The sequence below is a fragment of the Tasmannia lanceolata genome, unplaced genomic scaffold (assembly GCF_043159265.1).
Source record: "Tasmannia lanceolata isolate RefF3 unplaced genomic scaffold, GAP_Taslan_0.1 ptg000005l, whole genome shotgun sequence".
Classification (NCBI taxonomy): Eukaryota; Viridiplantae; Streptophyta; class Magnoliopsida; order Canellales; family Winteraceae; genus Tasmannia; species Tasmannia lanceolata.
In genome coordinates this window covers 18,523,882-18,544,517 of record NW_027518682.1, presented here as the reverse complement: position 1 = coordinate 18,544,517, position 20,636 = coordinate 18,523,882, and the positions used below count along the sequence as shown (strand labels likewise).

Below are 20,636 nucleotides of genomic sequence, written 5' to 3'. Positions count from 1 at the left end.
GGGCCCCACCACGAACGCACAATGTGGCTATTTTATTCTTAACCACCCGTCTATTTATGGATCACCAATTCACCCTCTTCTCAGGTTGGTGCCCGACTAATGAATGACTAAAATGAGGAGTGTCTTTATCAAAATAATGGAGTGCGGGAATAGTTTTTTCTGTGGCCGGACTACCAATTGAGGTGGTTTGCTCACGACTCCACTACAACATTCATAAATGTCAACGGCGGCTATGTACAAAGTCGATGTGATTTTTTCGCCCCACTATAGGATAATGCCCACCACGTTTAAACGTCAAATCAGGTCAAATCAGGTTAACAGTGTTGCGAATTATCCTACAGTGGGTGCGAATAAATCAGCGCCCGAAGTTTATTAACGCCAACGTTAAAGTTAACGAGACCCTGACACGATTTCCGTTTATCTCTCTGCATTTTCCTCTGCATCTCCATACCCTTTCTGAAACCCTTCTTTAATGGCGTCAGGACTCTCACCCCATTGAAGAACCATCTCTTTCTCTCTCACTTTTTCACTCTCATTAAAACCTCTCTCTCCTTTCCCTAAACCCTAGCTTTAATTTTAATGGCCGAGAAACCCTAATCTCGAAGTTTTCTGCTTTCCAGAAACCCTAACTTTTCTTCTATTGTCCAGAAACCCTAATCTCGAAGTTTTCCCCTTTCCAGAAACCCTACCTCTTCTTAAATGGTGGAGGAACCCTAATCTCGAACTTTTCTGCTTTCTAGAAACCCTAGATTTCTTATAAATGGCAGTGGCGGAATCGGAAGAGAAGAGATGGGAAGAGGTGCTGAGAAAAATGCTTCCGCCGGGAGCTCCGTTACCGGACGAGGAGCAACTCGACTACTCGATCGCCATGGAATATGACGGACCTCCGGTCTCTTACGAAGTCCCAAAGGTCGAACCCTTAGACATCGATTCTCTCTCAGTCCGCAGTTCTTCTCCGGTTTCCGTCTCTGAATTGTCTCCCGATGCCGTGATTGCGGTTGCAGAACCGATCGTTCCAAGATCTAGGGTTCGTAGATTCCAAAGTGGCAGAGAATCCATCCATAGCCCATCAGAGAGTGCCCGATCGTCCTCTGGATCTAGAACGATTGCCGTGGAATCACAGACAGTGGAGTTAGAATCGGATGATGGCAAGAGAGGAGAGGAGAAATTGTTAAAATTAGGGGAATCATCCGATCCAGATCTAAATTCCGGTCGAGATCTGAATTCTGTCTCAGCCTCTCCTCAGAGATCTAGGGTTCATAGATTCCAAAGCGGAGGAGAATCGAGTAGGATTCCGGTGGAATCACAGACAGAGGAAGAGAGGGAATCAGAATCGGTGGGATCGGAAGATGGTGAGGGAAGAGAGGAGGAACTGTTAAAATCCGGCGGATCATCTGGATCGTCAGATCAAGATCCGAATTCTGTCTCTGCTTCTCCACAGAGACCTGCGGCTGAGGGCCGGAGAGCTGTGGTGGTGACTTTCGACACTGTGGCAGTGGAAAGGGGAGGTGGTGATGATGATGATGATGAGTTATCTTCTTCTCGATCGAGCGTTGCTGATCTGGCGGTAGTGGCTCCGCCAGTGGCTGTCAGGAGGGAGAGGACGAGAGGAGTTTGTAGTAGGTGTGAACGTAGGATGAGGTTTAGAGAGGAGGCTTGTCTAGTCTGTGATGCTAGGTATTGCAGTAATTGTGTGCTTAAGGCCATGGGATCAATGCCTGAGGGAAGAAAGTGTGTGAGTTGCATAGGGGAGCCTATAGATGAGACGAAGAGATCGAAATTGGGGAAATCTTCGCGGTTGTTGTCGAGATTGTGCAGTCCTTTGGAGGTTCAGCAGATTATGAAGGCGGAGAAGGAGTGTTCTGCGAATCAGCTTAGGCCGGAACAGGTTATTGTTAATGGGAGGCCACTGAGGCAAGAAGAATTGGCAGATATTTTGGGTTGCTCAATCCCTCCTCAGAAATTGAAGCCCGGAAAGTACTGGTATGACAAGGATTCTGGGCTCTGGGGAAAGGTGAAAAATGGTTTTTTTTTTTTTGGTTGTAAGAGATTTTTTTTTCTGGGTCTTGTAGAATTTTTTGCTTGAATTTACTCATATGACTTGAATGGCAGGAGGGTGAGAAACCTGATAAGATTGTATCTTCAAAGCTGAATGTCGGGGGAAAGCTCCGTATGGATGCGAGCAATGGGAACACACAAGTGTACATTAATGGCCGTGAGATCACGAAGGTTGAGCTCAGGGTGCTGAGGGTAAGATTTCGGTCCATATGGAAATAGTTTTATCCTTTCTATATGAATATCTTTACTTATTTGTGCATGTAGAATTGCTGAATTGCACGTCAGCCATATATCCATTCTCAACAACGGGACTAGTTGGTTAGCAAGATAAGGTGCTCCCGGTTAAAAAGAGAGCTATATGTCTGTGTGTGGTGAAGTTATTAAAGCAGGAACAAACGGCACACATGGAATATGGACCATATTTGTACTATAAAGTTCTAGAGCTTTAAACGATGAGATAAGATAAGCCCTAACATGAAATTATTGAAACCATCTCTTGAGTACTTACTATGTGATTTAGCCTTAGGGCTACTTAAATCTAGTTCATTATTGGATTTTACAATTAATCTGGGCCTCAGTGTTTAGGCCTTTAGAGTCGTTGTTTTTGTCATTTTAGTTTAACAAAAATCTGTTTCTAAGAAAAATCTTGGTGTCATCTTGAGATGGCTAAAACCAACACATGGAATATGGACAAGATCTGTACCATAAAGTTATAGAGCTTTAAACGATGAGATTAGATAAGCTCTGACATGAAATTATTGAAACCATCTCTTTGAGTAATTACTAATTACTATGTGATTTAGGGCTACTTAAATGAAGCTCATTATTGGATGTTACAATTAATCTGGGCCTCAGTGTTTAGGCCTTTAGAGTTGTTTTTTTGGTCATTTTAGTTTAACAAAAATCTGTTTCTAAGAAAAATCTTGGTGTCATCTTGAGATGGCTAAAACCAACATAGTCTGCATTAAAACTGGCATGCTTGCATGGACTTCTCCTTTTTTCTCGTCGACTGAGAAATGAATAGCACAATGCCCATGGTGTCTCAACTAAATCATTAGCCCTCAGTTTTCTGGGTGGCTGAATTGTCTTTAGATTTAACCATGTGATAAACTTGGTTGAACTTATCAAAAATAGATTTCTTTTATCAATTCTTGTGACTGCATCTATTAGAAAGGTTCAAAAGCCCAAGAGTCACCAGCTTAGCTTAATTCCTTTTCCAGGTCTCAATCCTGAGCCATAAATGTTTAGTGCGAATGTAGGTCAGACTCACATTGCTCCAAGTGTTGGCTGGATATGCTTGCTACAATGCTGATATAGAAGCTCTTAAGAGCTTTATAAATATCAGGAAAACCATGTAACAGCTAAAATTAGTAATTTTTTAGGTGTAGCAACATAAACAAAATGCACCGAAATCTCATTTTGAAGGATTCATTTATCTGACTAAGTGAAAACTTATTGGTCATGATTCATTAATCCCTCAAAATGAGCTTTGGTGCATTGTGATTGTGCTTGCTACACATAAAAAAAATCACTAATTTTAGTTGTCACTTGCTGTTCCTCTGGCTTTGGGTGAATCTTTTTCTGGTAGGTAAGTAGGTTTAAACCCATAATCTTGTGGATGCAATACAAAGCACCTTCCAAATGAGATATGGCCCCGAGCCTATTTGGTTCAATCTTATATGCATTAATTCAGGGAATTTTGATTAACTCTGATTTTTTTAATGGCAATAAGAGCCAAAAGAAAAACAAGACCGAGGAGGTCTCGAGGATAGGTAAGTGGCCTTGTACCCAAAATCTCGTGGTTGCAAGTTTGCAACACAAAGTACCTTCCAACTGAGATATGGGCCTAAGCCTATTTGGTTGAATCTTATGTGAATTTTGAGTAACCCTGATTCCAAATTCTTTGCCCGACTTTTTGGATTTTATTTTTCCCTAGGATGCAATAATTTTTGGGGAAATAGTTCATGAGAAACAGCCTCAACCAATTCTCGGAGCCCTAGTACTTGAAAAGATGATTATAAGTAGTTGTTTTCCATTTGTCGATTTCTTTTTCCTTTTTTCTTTTTTTAATGAATAGTTCCATCTGTCGATTTCTTTTCCAATAAATTTATCAACCTTAAGTTTAAAACAAGTAAACAACAGTATAGTTGATTATATCAAATGCTTCACAGAAACCACAGTTGAGTTGAAAATCTGTAGGGGTCTTATACCAGATTTTAGTTTATGTTTATTTGGGGGGGAATTTAATAACTAAAGGTTTTCTATGAAAAATGAATCTCTAGGGATATTTATAAGATTAAATAAGCCGTTAATGATCATAAATCATAATTGATGCATGCATTTGCTTTCTTCTGATGATAAGGTTTTTTTCAATCGTCTTTTCTTTTTAAGTTGAATTTTTGTGCCTATGTTGATGGTTTTACTTTCTTCCATGATAAGGTAGACTCGACGTTCCTTGCTTGGTCTACCATTTTCACGATCTGTAAACAGATTTTCATCATTAACTTCTTCATCGGAGGAGGTTTTTTTTTTTTTTTGCGGACATTAAGATCAGTCATCCTGCCATTGTGACTTTTGTGAATCCAGTGTTCAATTGCTTGGTGATCTTCAAAATCGATTTTGAGAGTCCAGTCAGTTCTCAATCTGCGTTGGAAATTTCTGTGCCCAACAAAGGCATGTCTTCATAAGACCATGCGAAGACATCTTTAAATTGTTTTAATCAGTTTATCATTTCTTCATGCTCTTCTAATGATGAGGTTTTTCAATTTGCATTTTTGTTAAGTTGAATTTATGTGCCTATGTTGGTCTTAGTTTCTTCCATGATAAGGTAGGGTTGACGTTCCTCACTTGGCCTACGATTTTCATGATCTGTAAATAGAGTTTCATCATTATCTTCTTCATTTGATGAGTTTTTTTTTTTAAAGTTGCCATTATCAATCTCATGGAGGAATACTTTAAAGAAAATTTCATTGAAGGAAATTTGAGTTACAGACTCAGATTTGCTGCTTCGTAACCTTTTGCAAATTGAAGCATCCACTTTCTCCTTTTTGCAACAAAGCCTATGACAATCTGGGTCTTAATATCTTGTCTAAATGGTCAATAATCTAAATTAATAACTTGGGGTCCCTTTTTTTTTTTTAAAATAAAAAATGATTCGGGGTCCCTTTGCTCGTTCCTACCGAGAAAACTTTTTGCAGTCTCCCAATATATCATGGGCGAATATCAGATCATATTTTGTATTATCATACTGACCTGTGTAAGCACGCCTTTGTTATTTTCTTTCACTGAAGTTTTATCCTTTTGTTAGTTGTAATTTGTAACAATGTATATTCATTCCAGAGTGCTTCAGAAATAGTATTCGGCAGTCAGGTAATATGGTCTTTTTGGTTGTTATTGACACTATGGTTGTGCAACCTTTATCAAACCTGCTTATACATTATGCGACTATGCGTTATTATGCTGTTGATCAAGTGCTCTACATGTGTTACATTTCCTCCATTATGCGGGAAGTGATATATCCGCCCCTTTTGATTACTTGGGACACCCAGTAGAAGTGTACGTGGCAATCAGCCCTATTGAATCCTTCTGTTGTGTAATACATCAGCCCCTCTGCAGTCATTGATACACTGCTGCTGGGTGTCCCAAGTAATCAAAAGGGGCGGATTTATCACTTCCCCATTATGCACCTTTATTTTTTAGTTTCATGTTCAAGTCACACCCACCTCTTAAGCACTTCCTGTCTCTGTGACACTAATGTTGTTTCTTTAGAGTACAAATGTTGTTTTTTTGGTAATTTTTTCCTTTTTTTCGTGTGCGTGGGGCCGGGGGGACTTCTTTGACACAAAAGTTTTACAGTTTTCCTATACACAGATCATGCGGTACCTATGTGTATGCTTTTTTCTGTTGGTAAATTGTGCAATTTGTTCACATTTCCTCCATGTTACTATTTGAAGTAGGCTTGGTCATGGTTCACTTCATGTCACTATTCTGTGGATTCCTATGTTTTGGTCCCATTTCCCATATTCTTTCATTATATGAAAGTTCAAAGTCTAGATTTGTGCATTTATAGGTATACTGAAAATTGATGGGAATTTTCATCGTCTTTCAATTTCAGTTGGCAAACGTGCAATGCCCCCGGGATACACATTTTTGGGTTTACGATGATGGGTCCTATGAGGAAGAAGGTCAGAATAACATAAAAGGAAACATATGGGGAAAGGTATCCGTCCATCTTCTGTTAACATGTTGTTACCATCGGTTTGAGTGTTTGATTTTTAAATCCAGTACTGTCAATAGATTGATTTGTTAAACCGTTCTGATGTGGTTTTTGCTAGGCAGGCATTAGCTCGTCTGTTTTGTTCTTTATTCTCATTGCCCATACCTCATGGAAACCCTCATGGGTCAAAAGAAGACGCAACTACTTTTTCAAACAGGTCCGTGCCAGATTATTGGGAACAGAGAAACGTCCAGAAACTTCTGTTACTTGGACTGGAGGGCTCTGGAACCAGCACCATTTTCAAGCAGGTATACCTGTATTATGATACTTTATGTAAATATTGGCATTTTACCCGCAATACATATAACATGGTTGTTAAACACATTGGGTGCATTGATTTTGTTGCTGCCAGTTTTCATTATCATAGATATGAAAATTTTCATATACTGTTCCGTGGGTTTCTGATACTGAATTGTGGTCGGAAGTTTTCCTTCACCTCAGACTCTGCCTTTGATAAATTTAACTGTCCAACCGTAGCTTCTAATGCCCAAAATCTTAAAGTTGCGTCATGGTTTTAACGTTTAATTACAACCATGTTTTTAAATTTTGGCTGAAATCCCGAAATTTCGGCTGGGGCCGAAACCGAAACCACCAAAATCTGAAATTTTGGCAAGAGTCCGAAATTTCGGCACATCAATGAAATTTGCTATTTTTTTACCGAATTTCGGCCGAAATTTTGTTTTCCGCTATGTCCGAAACCGAAACTGAAATTTTAAACCTTGATTACAACTGGCAACACTATCTAGTTTTAGAGAAGGCAGCACATGTATGTAGTGGGGAAATCTCCTCTGTTTAAGCCTAACTGTTTGTGGTGTTACAAATCTGCATGTAAAAGGAGTATGTCTGCAATGACAAAAACTATTTTTAAGTTCCATTTATTTATTTATTTTGATTCAGCCTATCTACTTTTATTTTCCTTTCCTTAACTCGAAAGCAATTAATTTGGAGAATTTTTCTTTTTTTATATTTGGCGAGGCAATTTTATGTTCTTTTATATAATTCTATTTGTAATAACTTTGTATGTTCTCTTCCCCTGTTGTTGAATAGGCAAAGCTTTTATATGGGAACAAGTTCTCTGCAGAAGAGTTGCAGAATATCAAGCTTATGATTCAAAGCAACATGTACAAATATCTTAGCGTGTTACTTGAGGGGCGAGAGCGTTTTGAAGAGGAGGCTTTGGAGGCCAAAAGAACTTCTGTTTCACATGCTGAAGAGTCTGCTCCAGGTCTAGATAACACTCTTTCATTTTGTGATACCTTTCTTATTTGACCTGTGATCTATATATCGTGTAACTCAAGTCTTATCAGACTTTGTTGATTATGTTTTTATTTTAATGCTCCTTCCTTGACAATCAGCTTCCAACAGTTGATTTGTGGCTTATGATGCAGCATTCTGTGTTTTATTTGGTTGATCTTCCAATCCAGTTTATGTTTTTGCATTGGATTCTATGGCGATTAGGTTGCAGATATAGAACTATTGGAGTCATTTATTTCCTTTCCTGAAGTTTATTTTGTACTGGTTTGTAGTCATAGTTACTTCACAAGCTGTTGAGCTAGGGAGAAATTTGATGACCCAAAACCCATGCTCCAGAAGTATGTCTTTTTATGTTTTTACCTTTGACTACCGCCACTCTTTCCGTCGCTTTCTGGCCAGATACTTTCAAAGTAGTTCAGACTAATCATGTTCTTATGGAGAGGGCAGATTGTCCCTGTTACTTGCAGCCACTGGCACTGTAGCAATGTTTCAAAACTGAACCAAAGGCCAAAATGGGGGTTGTTTGGTTTCAAACCATGACTCCATCACCACATCGTAAATAATCAGTTTAAAATTTTCCAAACCAGTTTAACCACCAGCTTTGACTAGCTCAACTGCCGGTTTGATCAGCTTCACAGGTATGGTTTTCTTGGTTTTCTTGTTCTTTGAGATAAAACTGCTTTTGATTCCTCTTATGATCCACTGGTCTTGCCCTGGTTTAAACCGTAACCAGGCACGAACCCATCACTTTGGGGGCGTCGACATGCCTTTTTCAGCACGGAGTTCATATGGGGTCCTAGGCCCTCCATCCTATGTGGCGACTCTTTTCTTTACTCCATATCGAATTTCTGGTACGTGTGGGGAAATCGTCGATATGACATGATTTCGGGTTACTTGACCCCAAATTGGGTGGTATTGCACGCCATCATTCAGATTGCGAGAGCGGCGGCATTAAGAGCCACACAGAGCTCTTCATATGTGGAGACTAAGGCCGCCACGCGCGGTATTTTCTCGAGTCCCACAGGCAAGCTTCCACTTCAACCAACCTACTCTTATTCTATGGTTAACATCCTCTTCAATCTCTCCTTCCTTATGTAGAATTGAACCAAGAAAGCGAAAGATATCCCTCTTAGGTACCTCATGTCCGGTCATATTTAGTACATCCTCATCCCGCCTCCTTACATTACTAAAGTTGCATTCCATATATTCTGTCTTAGTCCTACTCAGTCTAAAACCTTTAGATTCCAAAGTAGTTCTCCATAGCTCTAATTTAGCATTTACTCTTGTTTTGGTTTCGTCGATTAATACTATGTCATCTGCAAATAACATAAACCACGGCACCTCATCCTGGATACCCTCCGTAAGCTCATCCATAACAATAAAAAATATTCTACCAATAAACCTCAAACCAGAGAGACAACATAATCAAACAACAGATTTCCTATGCTAAAAACTCTGGAATTAGTATTGAATTAGAAATTAGGAGTCAAGACTTGTATCAAAGCACAATATTTACATTATTACCAATTTCATTTGACCAATAAAACTCCAAAAGTAGCAGGTTTACTGTTGAAATGAGACATTGTAGTGCTAATTAAGATCCTTAGCAAAGTTTTACATTCTAAAAAAAGAGCTTACGCATTCAACCAGACTCTCATCTCCCAAGGGTTGAGATGCATCAACGAGGTTGCGTCCAGTAATAAGCTGTAAAAACACAACTCCAAATGAGTTAACATCAGACTTGTCAGACAACTTTCCACTATATTCATACTCCGGAGCCAAATATCTGGCGAACGGAAGACCGCCAGTGGAGGAGAAGAACGAGGTGGTGGTGGTGGTGGAGGTGGAGGGGGAGGGGGTGAGGCCGAAACCGTTGGAGGCGGAGGGGAAGATAAAGGTGGAGGGGGAGAGGGGGGGGGGTTCTGATGTTGAGGGAGGGGAAGGTGGATCAGAACTAGATCGTGGTGGGAAAGTAGTCAAAGGGGGGGGGGGATTACAGAAGAATTTGGAGTACGGGATGAAGTTGCCATTTTCAGCCAATTTTGCTCTAATTCAAAAGCTAAATCTGCAGACTTGACACACAAATACCCTAAATACTAAGCTTTATGAGCAAGAACCAAAAGCAAAAACTTCCCTGAGTAATCCCCAAAACCCTCTCCGAATCAAACCCAAATCTCCAAACCTTCCAAAACTCAAAACTTAGCAAATCACCAAATCAAGGAACTCTTTCCTGAGCAAAACCCTAATAGTCAAATACTCCTCTAGTGAAACCCCAAATTAAAAAAACCTAAATCAACAAACACCATTATTAGAGAGGAAAAAAAAGACCGTACAATCCCTACAAAGTTGAAGGGAAAGTTTTATAAGACAGCTGTGAGGCCAGCCATGCTGTACGGCTCAGAATGTTGGGCCACCAAGAAGCAGCATGTGCAAAAGATGTGTAGTGGAGATGTGAAAGCTTAGATGGATGTGCGGCCACACAAGGCTAGATAGAATTAAAAATGAAGACATTCGTAAAAAGGTGGGGGTAGCTCCAATTGAAGAGAAGATGAGAGAGAACCGCTTAAGATGGTTTGGACATATCCAATGTAGGCCTTTGGATTCTCCGGTGAGAAGAGGCGACTCGTGCCAAATTGATGGAGTAAAAATAGGTAGGGGCAGATGGAAAACAACTTGGGTAGAAATAGTGAGGAAAGACTTGAGGGCTAGGAACGTAACACAGAACATGACCTGGGATAGGATAGAATGGAAGAAAATGATAAATGTAGACAAACCCAACTAGTGTCAGGAGTAGACTTAGTCAATTTGAGCCGAGTGGATCCTTAGCAAACAACAGATTTCCTATGCTAAAGGACTCTGGAATTAGTATTGAATTAGAAATTAGGAGTCAAGACTTGTATCTAAGCCCAATATGCACATTATTACCAATTTCATTTGACCAATAAAACTCCAAAAGTAGCAGGTTTACTGTTGAAATGAGACATTGAAGTGCTAATTAAGATCCTTAGCAAAGTTTTATATTCTCAGAAAAGAGCTTACCCATTCAACCAGACTCTTATCGCCCGAGGTTTAAGATGCATCAACAGGCTTGCGTCTAGTAATAAGCTTTAAAAACACAACTCCAAATGAGTTACATCATACTTGTTAGACAACTTTCCACTTTATGCATATTCCAGAGTCAGCCAATTTTGCTCTAATTCAAAAGCTAAATCTGCAGACTTGACAGACCAATATCCTAAATACTAAGCTTTATGATCAAGAACCAAAAGCAAAAACTTCCTTGAGCAAAACTCAATCCCCAAAACCCTCTCCTAGTCAAATCCAAATCTCCAAACCTTCCAAAACTCAAAACTCAGCAAATCACCAATTCAAGGAACTCTTTCCTGAGCAAAACCCTAATAGTCAAATACTCCTCTAGTGAAACCCCAAAATAAAAAAACCAAAACCAACAAAATGTGGGAAAATACCACTCGTGAATAAAATAAATAAATGAACAAACATTGGCATCTTCCATTTAGATCTAGGATGCTCCATCAGATATTGTGTATATGGATCCAATGGACACGATCGGATCCCATTGTCGTACCCAAATCTTGTATATTAATGCTCGGATCTTTTGGACCCATCGGGACCATCTAAAGGTACATTGACAAGTGGTTGTGTGTGGAGATTCCCACACAACAGATATAGAGTTTCCAAGTTGCACTGATTGGATTCGCGGGCATTTACATGGAGTATAAATGTATATCTTGGAGCATGTGAAGTCCCATGTTTCAAAATTCCCACCCAATTGTTCACGCCATTTTTTCCGGATAGCATTTGACATTCCCACCCATTTGTCATACTTTTCTATGTTATTTTTTGATAGGTTATCTGGGAAAATCATAGTTTCTTTTCTATATTTTTTAAAAGAAAAATGCTAAACAGACCGATGGTTCCGAACAGTGGTGTACAACTTGCACCTGATTGGATCCGTTGATTCTCACTGGTGATGCATTTTCGGCCCAGATCGGATGTTCTTAGCCCCTCCGTCTACCAAGCCTCATTTTAGGGTCGCGTCAAGAAAAGCTAAAGTGATGATATTTGTAGCCTTTACGTATTTATGTTTGGGCCTCATGATTGTCCACAAGATCAGTGGTCTTGATCCCAACCGTGATTGTCCACCTAGTGGGGCTTTTTTAAATCTAATGAAGAAAGAGTTAATTACAAGGGATTTCCCAGGGAATTTTGCAGAAAACCATTTTGTGGTTCACTTTTGCATGATAGAACAACACCACTTTAGAAAAATTAAATGAATAAGACAAAATATGCTACAAAGTGTGCCTGTGTGGATGTAAATTAGGATATCCATCTACACCCCGTAGGATAATCCAAGCCGCCCATTTGATGGGCACACCGTAGGATGATCCAAACCGTCGATTTGATAGGCCACAACGAAAATAAGTTGTGGCCCAAAAATCATTTCCATAGGATAAGCCCAACCCTTTGACCTATAGAGGAACTGCATATTATGGAGGATGATCCAAACCGTCGATTTGATGGGCCACAATGTATTGGATTCTATGGTGATTAGAGTGCAGATATAGAACTATTGGAGTCATTTATTTCCTTACCTGAAGTTTATTTTGTACTGGTTTGTAGTCATAGTTATTTCACAAGCTGTTGAGCTAGGGAGAAATTTGATGACCCAAGACCCATGCTCCAGAAGTATGTCTTTTTATGTTTTCACCTTTTACTACTGCCACTCTTTCCGTCGCCTTCTGGTTTTTTAACCGGATACTTTCAAAGTAGTTCAGACTAATCATGTTCTTACGGAGAGGGCAGATTGTCCCTGTTACTTGCAGCGACTGGCACTAGAGCAATGTTTTAAAACTGTACCACATGCCAAAATGGGGGTTGTTTGGTTTCAAACCATGACTCCAATACCACATCGTAAATAATCAGTTTAAAAATTTCCAAACCAGGTTAACTGCCAGCTTTGACTAGCTCAACTACCGGTTTGATCAGCTTCATAGGTATTGTTTTCTCGGTTTTCTTGTTCTTTAAGATAAGGAAGTGGAAACAAGACTGGATACCCTTAAAAACTGCCTCATCGGGAAGAAGAAGAAGAATACATCTGGATCCCTTGAAGATCTTTGGCAGTGGGCTAAGAGATCCTGGAATATCCCTTCTCTCTCCTATCCATACGATTTATCAAAGAATGAGGTTTTGTTTATATTTGAGTCGGAGGAGGAAGCCGTTATGATTCTGGCCAAAGGAATGGAGGCGTGAGATAGCAAATTGCATTCTCTCTCTATCTGGAGTACAGAGTATGTCCAAGGTGTGGAGGTGATATGGATTAACTTTATGGCATTCCTCTTCATGTTTGGGCCTTACAACAATTAAAGCTTTAGGTAGCTTACTTGGTCGAGCCTTGGAAGTAAAAATGGAAGGGGATCATAACCAATGCATGTCATTCGTATGAGCTAAAATTCTCATTCTGTGGTGGAAGTTAGTTCCACCCTCTATTCAGATCCGAATATTGGGTGAATGTTACACTATCGGAGTTGAAATTTGGAGTAATAGATGTCAGGTGGATGCTGAAACCGAAAGTAAGAATCCTCAATGTGCCATTCTGGATTTTGACCCCTCGAAGATTGGTACTCAGAATCCGAAATAGCTACCGGCGGTGTCGGGGATGATGCTATCACATTGCTCGGAAACTCTGGGTAGGGAGACCGTTGACCCTATGGGGCCCACAGATTCAATTTTCAAATTTCATCACCTGACAGCAGCGTAGGTCACTTGCAAGGTATTGTGGCTCCCTCCTTTCTGTCCCTTCCTCTGAATGGTGACAGGGCCCTGGGATTTTCAAACCCTTCTAGTCTAGTTTGCCCCCTCTCCACCTTATCGAAACCCACTAAGAGAGGGTCCAGAAGGAATAAACAACCTTCTTGGCATGTCAGTTCCATGCGTCAAAAGCTACTGAAGTGTAGACTTGCGAAGTTAAGGAAAGATCTGGGTATCAACAGGCCTAGGACTTCTGGACTACCCACCCAGGGAACATTTTCGTATCTTAGAAAGTCGAAAAATGTGCGTCCAGGGAAACAAGGATTCAGAATGGACACATATGATTCCGTCGGGAGGTCATCTTGTGGAAGATTACCCATAGACAAAAGGGGCATCCCCTTGAAATTCACATCAGAAGGGGTTGAAGCTTTGAAGATAAATAAAGTGAGGTTTGTTGGAGCCCCCTTGCTACCCAATGTATGTGTCGTTTGTGGATGAGGGGTGCCCCAAATCTTAGTTGGGGTTAGGGGTGCCCCAAATATTTTATTCTGATATTGGCGACGTAGCGTCGCTGTCAATTGCATGAATGATTACTCTCATTTAACAAAGGAATGACTGAAACACCTTTTGGGATGAACCCCCAAGGAAATCTTTGAGATATGAGTAAAATATTCATTTCTTGGAACTTTAATATATGATGGGAAGCCGTAAAGAATTACCTTTATTGGGATGGCCAGAAATGGCTACTACGGCGCTATTAATATTCATGTATGATAGAAGGAGATCTTGCACGCAATATTCAATGCGGGTTTGGACACCTGGCATATAGTCAGTAATCCAACCTAGGCGGTTCATCATTACCTTCTTCCTTGCCTCTTCTTTTTCCCTCTAATATATCCGAACGTAGGAAAAATCACACCTATACACAAGATGGAAAACCAGAACGCTTCGTCCTCACATCGCCTATCTTCTTCGAATCCCCTGTTCCGGGCCGGAAGAGGAATCGAACGGTGGAATTATCGGAAATGGAGGACTCTTTGAGAAGGATGAAAGCCATGGTGTACAATGAGGAACTAGCCTCCAAATAGTCGCCCACACATAGAGAAGTCATTAGAGATTTTCTAAAACGTCAATGGAAGCTATTTAAAGAGGCCGCCAACAGAAGGCCGGAAGTATTTTTCAGTTTGACTGGGTCACGCAACGTGAAAGAAAATCATTCTCCCATGCACAAACATCCCTTCTTTATCAAAAGTGATGTCAGAGGAAAAGACTTCAAGACTTATTTGGTGGGAGGAGGATAAAGAGGTGGGGATCCAAAAATTGGAGGCTATGATTTATAGGAAGAAGGCAACAAGAGATTAAGAACCATCGGATGAGGAACTCTCGGTCATCAGTCTTGATGAGGAGGTATTTGCTTTTGAAATAGTTGGGCTCCTGATGGATTTACAGAGGTGCTCATCTTAAGGGGAGTCTCTATAAGAGGTTCTTTTTTTTCCAGGGTTCTGGTTCTTAGTGTTTTAGAGGTAATTTGTTTTGAGTTTGGAAGGGTCTCTGACGAATGACAAATTATAAGGATTTTTGGGTTTCTTGGCGTCCTTGACGCTGTAAATATGCACGGGACTACTGGTCCCTATTTTCTGTAAATTTTCAGTTATATATATATATATATATATATATATATATATATATATATATATATATATATATATATATATATATATATATATGGGGAAAGTGATTGTGAGCGGCCCCTCATATAAGCTTATATGAGGTGACTGCTAAAAACATAGTGGGCCCACATTTTTTGGGTAGGCCCTGACCTAGATAAGGGGTGCCCAAAAAATCAGCTCCATAGGATCATCCCAACCCTTTGTACTGTGAAGGTGAAAGAGGGGAAAATGGACGGGTAAGTGGGCAAATTTATACCCACCCATTTCCCCCACCCATTTCCCCCTCTTTCACCTCCATAGTTCGTAGGGTTGGGATGATCCTATGGAGCTGATTTTTTGGGCACCCCCTATCTACGTCAGGGCCTATCAAATGACCGGCTCGGATCACACCAAAAATGTGGGCCCACCATGTTTTTAGCGGTCACTTCATATAAGTTTATATGAGGGGTTGCTCACAATCACTTTCCCGTATATATATATATATATATATATATATATATATGAGAAAACGGTTCCTACACACATGTGTAGATAAGTTATCTACACACTAGCTTAAAATACAGTGGGGGCCACATTATTTGGGTGATCCAAACCATTCATTTTTACGGCCCTCATAGATAGGGTGTCCACAAAAAATCAGATCCATAGGATCATCCTAACCATTCGAACTGTGGAGGCAAAAAATGGACTAATTTGTGAAGGTTTAAAGACATCCATTTTACCTCCACAAATCGTAGGGTTGGGATGATCCTATGGATCTGATTTTTTGTAGACACCCTATCTATGTGAGGGCCTTTAAAATGGATGGCTGGATCACCCAAACAATGTGGGCCCCCACTGTATTTTAAGCTAGTGTGTAGAGAACTCTCTACACATGTGTAGGAACCGTTCTCTCTCTCTCTCTCTCTCTCTATATATATATATATATATATATATATATGAGAAAACGGTTCCTACACATATGTGTAGAGAGTTGTCTACACACGAGTTTAAAATACAGTGGGGGCCCACATTGTTTGGGTGATCCAAGCCATCCATTTTAAAGGCCCTCACATAGATAGGGTGTCTACAAAAAATCAGATCCATAGGATCATCCCAACCCTACGATTTGTGGAGGTAAAATGGATGTCTTTAAACCTTCACAAATTAGTCCATTTTTTGCCTCCATAGTTCGAATGGTTAGGATGATCCTATGGATCTGATTTTTTGTGGACACCCTATCTATGTGAGGGCCTTAAAAATGAATGGTTTGGATCACCCAAATAATGTGGCCCCCCACTGTATTTTAAGCTAGTGTGTAGATAACTTATCTACACATATGTGTAGGAACCGTTTTCTCTCTATATATATATATATATATATATTTGTCGCCTTTTAAAAAAAAAAGAATCCAAATTAAACACATTTTGATGTTGGGATATTCAAGTTTTTATATTATATGTGATACAAATTCAAACTTTGGTTTTTTTCAACTCTTTCTCAACAATTTCCCCTCCTCTTTTGTAGGCCAGTGGCTACTTTTTATGACGTTACTCATTTTGAGTGATGAAATGCAATATTTATTTGAAGTTCAGAATCTGTAGTTTTGTCTTCGTGTTCAATATGTTATCTTTGTCGTGAACTTGCATGAAAGTTCAGCTAAGTACGGCTTGGATGTGATCTCTTCCAACATTAAAATTGCTGTGTTGTCATACTGTTTTCTGCTTTTCCATTTCATCAATTCTATTTGATTTAGCTTTTTTATATCTTACATGTTCCTTCATTACAATGAGCACATGTCTGCCGCTACATTATATTTTCAATATGCTGTTCGCTTTCAAGTTGGACTTTTCTTCCTTTATTTTACAGATTTCTGTTTAGAAATTTAAAGAGTTAGTTGAAAATGCTTATGAGGTTCACATTTTCTGTTGGTCTAACTTGAAGGTGGGTTGGCATGTAGGCAGGCATGACGCTGAAATGTGTTCTGGAGAAAATGGAATGGAAGAAAGCAAGCAGTGCATCTATTCTATCAACCAAAGGTTGAAGCATTTTTCAGATTGGCTCTTGGAAATCATGGCTATGGGAGATCTGGAGGCCTTCTTCCCTGCTGCAACACGGGAGTATGCTCCTGTTGTGGATGAGGTTTGGAAGGATCCCGCAATTCAGGAAACATACAAGAGAAGATATGAGTTGCATTTCCTTCCTGATGTTGCCAATTACTTCTTAGATCGGGTATAATTTGACTTCTTTCTCTTTTCAAGCTTTCATCTTTGAAGTTGGGTGCCAATTGATTTAGGAATTTCCCCTTTCTTCTGCTCATCTTTTCAGTGGGCTTTCACCTTTTCACCTAATAATTCTATTTCTCATTTGATTTTTCTTTTTATTAAATATATATCATATATAGCCACTGAAATACATAGCTAAAATTAATATATTTGTGTATTACTTGAATCTTTTATGGAGAACATATTCCTCTTGGATAATTTGTTCATCTACTGAATATGATCAATGGAATCAATTCCTTGGGTCATTTAAACTTAATATCAAATTGTTCTGATTTCTAGAAGCACTGAACCCTCCATTTTTAGGCCATGGCTTCTTCGTGGTGGGACCATTGGATTAACAATCCCAATCATTCTTGTGTTGCATGGGTGGTTATGGGCCAAGTCATAGGTTGTGCCACGAGTGATCATGTTGGTGCCTCCCATAGTATCACTTCTCATATCCAGTCTTGAGGGAAAAGAATCCATATGCTAGGTTCAACATCTGTAATGACACTAAAAACTAATTAGAGCCTTGGATCAGTTCTACACCAACATCAGTCATTTTGTGCAAGTCATTCACACGCCTATAGTTCATGTGGTTTGACTACCCAGTCCCAGTCCCAGTCCCACTCCCCACTCTCCATATGTCTAATAATGAAGGACATATCTCTGTTACGGTAATGTAGCTATACAAATAAGTGCATGCACTCAGAGATGTGACTTTCCCATTATATTTTAATAATTTACTCTGTTTCTACTTTACAAATAATACCATGTTTTCCAAGGGCTGGGTCCTTGACAGACGCAATGTGTTTCTTTGCAGGCTATTGAAGTATCAAGCAATGAGTACGAACCTTCTGAGAAAGACATTTTATATGCGGAAGGGGTCACCCAGAGCAATGGTCTCGCTTGCATTGAATTCTCTCTTGATGACCGGAGTCCAATGTCTGAGACATACCCTGAAAAATTTGAATGCCCACCTCCTCCCCCCACAAAGTAAACCTACTATTGGTGTCTCTTTCAGATTTTCAAATTATTACTTTTTACTGATTTTTCCTCTCTATCACAGATACCAACTGATTCGAGTAAATGCGAAGGGGCTGAATGAAGGGTGTAAATGGCTGGAAATGTTTGAAGATGTGCGGGCTGTTATTTTCTGTGTTTCACTTAGCGACTATGATCAAATGTGGGCCCAAGGTGGAGGCTCACTGCACAACAAAATGCTAGTGAGCAGAGATCTGTTTGAGAGCTTGGTGAGACACCCTTCTTTCAGAGAGACCCCTTTTGTTCTCATCCTTAACAAGTACGACGTCTTAGAAGAGAAGATCAAGCGAGTTCCTTTAACAGTGTGTGATTGGTTCGGGGATTTCTGCCCTGTGAAGCCACACCACAGTAATCAGTCACTGGCCCACCAAGCATACTACTATGTCGCTATGAAATTTAAGGATCTCTATGCTTCTATCAGTGACCGGAAGTTATTTGTGTGTCAGACCAAGGCCCGTGAGCGCACCATGGTAGATGATGCATTCAAGTACATTAGGGAGGTCTTGAAATGGGATGATGAGAAGGATGACAACATGTATGGTGCTGTGGATGATTCATTTTACAGCACAGACATGAGCTCCTCTCCATACATTAGACAGGAGTGATTTATTCATCTTAGCGGGTGAGCTTTGGATTCTGCAGCTTCTAAATTGAAAAGATTAAAGCCCGCAAGTTATTCTAATCTTTTGGTACCAGGAAAAACAAAGATTATTCAATGCCATGGGAAAGGAATAAGCAGGCCGGAAATGGGCTCTTAGCCCATATTGGGTCCGGGAGGTTTGGAATAGCTATCTGTTGGATTGAAAAGAAAGGATAATATTAAGGTTAACGAAAGGCGCTAATTTGGGTTAAAGTACATTTTATTGGGATGATAAGTTGGTTTCTATATTGTAAGGTGTTGGGGTTGTTTGAACTTCATGTCAAATAATATCATCTTTCATAATTAAACTGTCATTTGGTTAGGGGGACTTGTAAAATATTGAAAGAGGTCATTTCATTTATTACCACGACTGTTGTTTTTTATTACTCAACCGGACCTTAGATATGGATATGGATCTGGATGGGTTCATTGGCTATTGGATCTGTCAACATTGCCCGGCCCATTGATAATGGTTAGGAACAGAACGAAGCTCTCCGTGTCAAAGAGCATGATGCATGCTTCAGCAGGGCTACCTCATTTGTAATAGAATGATGCCCGCCTAATATACATAGGTGGGCCCCTTTGAGGTGATCTCGACCGTACATATGATAGGCTTTATGTTTGATCGGATTGGGGTTATGATAATGTTACCTCGGATTGAGCTGGGGTTGGCCTCAACCTGATCCACCTCGGCCTGAGTTGTACCCTAATTTTACCAATATGTTGGAATTTATATAAAGAAGTAAGGTGGTTAATATGCCATGGTTTAAGAGAATGTTGGGCCCCATCGTAAATAGGCTGATCCCAACTTCACAATGATCCTAGCGCTTGGATTTGTAGATTGACAATACGATCATTCGATAGAGAAGTTAGTCGAGGCATGGTCTAATTACGTCCGGCCCACCAAATGAAAGTTTTGCATCTTTGAAACAAGGTGGGTCTCACAGTTCCTTTGAAGAAAACGTCATATGGAAAATCGGTAGTTGAAAGGCCATACAACAACTGATGGTGTATAGTCATCCGTTTCTTTAACAGTTGTTGGTAAATAAAAACAAGATAGCAGGGGTATCCTCTAAATTCTTGGAAAATTTCCCATATTTGGAGAGAGAAGGAAATGCAGCAGCAGACATCCTTTCTAAACAGGATTATTTTTATGAGGGTGATAATATCCCCCCTAATTTTCTGTGCCCCTAGGTCTTGTCCTCGGACTCCTTGGGGTCCCTCTATGAAAGATTGTAATATGCTTTTTTCTTAATATATCTGGTAGGGGTCCGCCTAAACCCAGCTTGCCCATAAAAAAAAGAAAAAAAAAAGAAGAAATTACGAAGCCCACCAAATAAATCCCAAGGTTTTTCAGGAAATATACGGAAAGATGGTCCCAACAAATGAGATGACTAGGACACCATTATTATTAGCAAGGATTTTATTTCTGATGATCTTCATATCACTATTTATAAAGTAAATTTTAATGAAAGGGGTCTCTCTGAAAGAAGGGTGTCTCTCCAAAAGACTGGTCCCAACAACATGTTGGGGAGCGGAGTAGAGATGTATTTGAGAGCTTGAGCATATTATATTCCCAACTTAGTAGGAAATGAAGTAAATGCATAGAACTTACCGAGTTTTTATATGGTGCCCAACCATCAAGGGTTGTACATTTAAGAGACTGCTGTTGGATCAAATAT

At 39.9% G+C, this 20,636-nt stretch overlaps 1 protein-coding gene across 1 annotated transcript; it reads left to right on the top strand.

Moving 5' to 3' along the window:
- The first annotated feature begins 123 nt into the window (after window positions 1-123).
- On the top strand, window positions 124-19,321 carry LOC143877821 (extra-large guanine nucleotide-binding protein 3-like). Its single transcript, XM_077380071.1, has 8 exons — window positions 124-2,014; window positions 2,113-2,250; window positions 6,173-6,277; window positions 6,397-6,582; window positions 7,382-7,559; window positions 16,967-17,238; window positions 18,094-18,266; window positions 18,340-19,321. Exons 1-8 carry the CDS (start codon window positions 761-763, stop codon window positions 18,917-18,919), a joined length of 2,886 nt encoding a protein of 961 aa, XP_077236186.1. The 5' UTR covers window positions 124-760; the 3' UTR covers window positions 18,920-19,321.
- The last annotated feature ends 1,315 nt before the right edge of the window (window positions 19,322-20,636 follow it).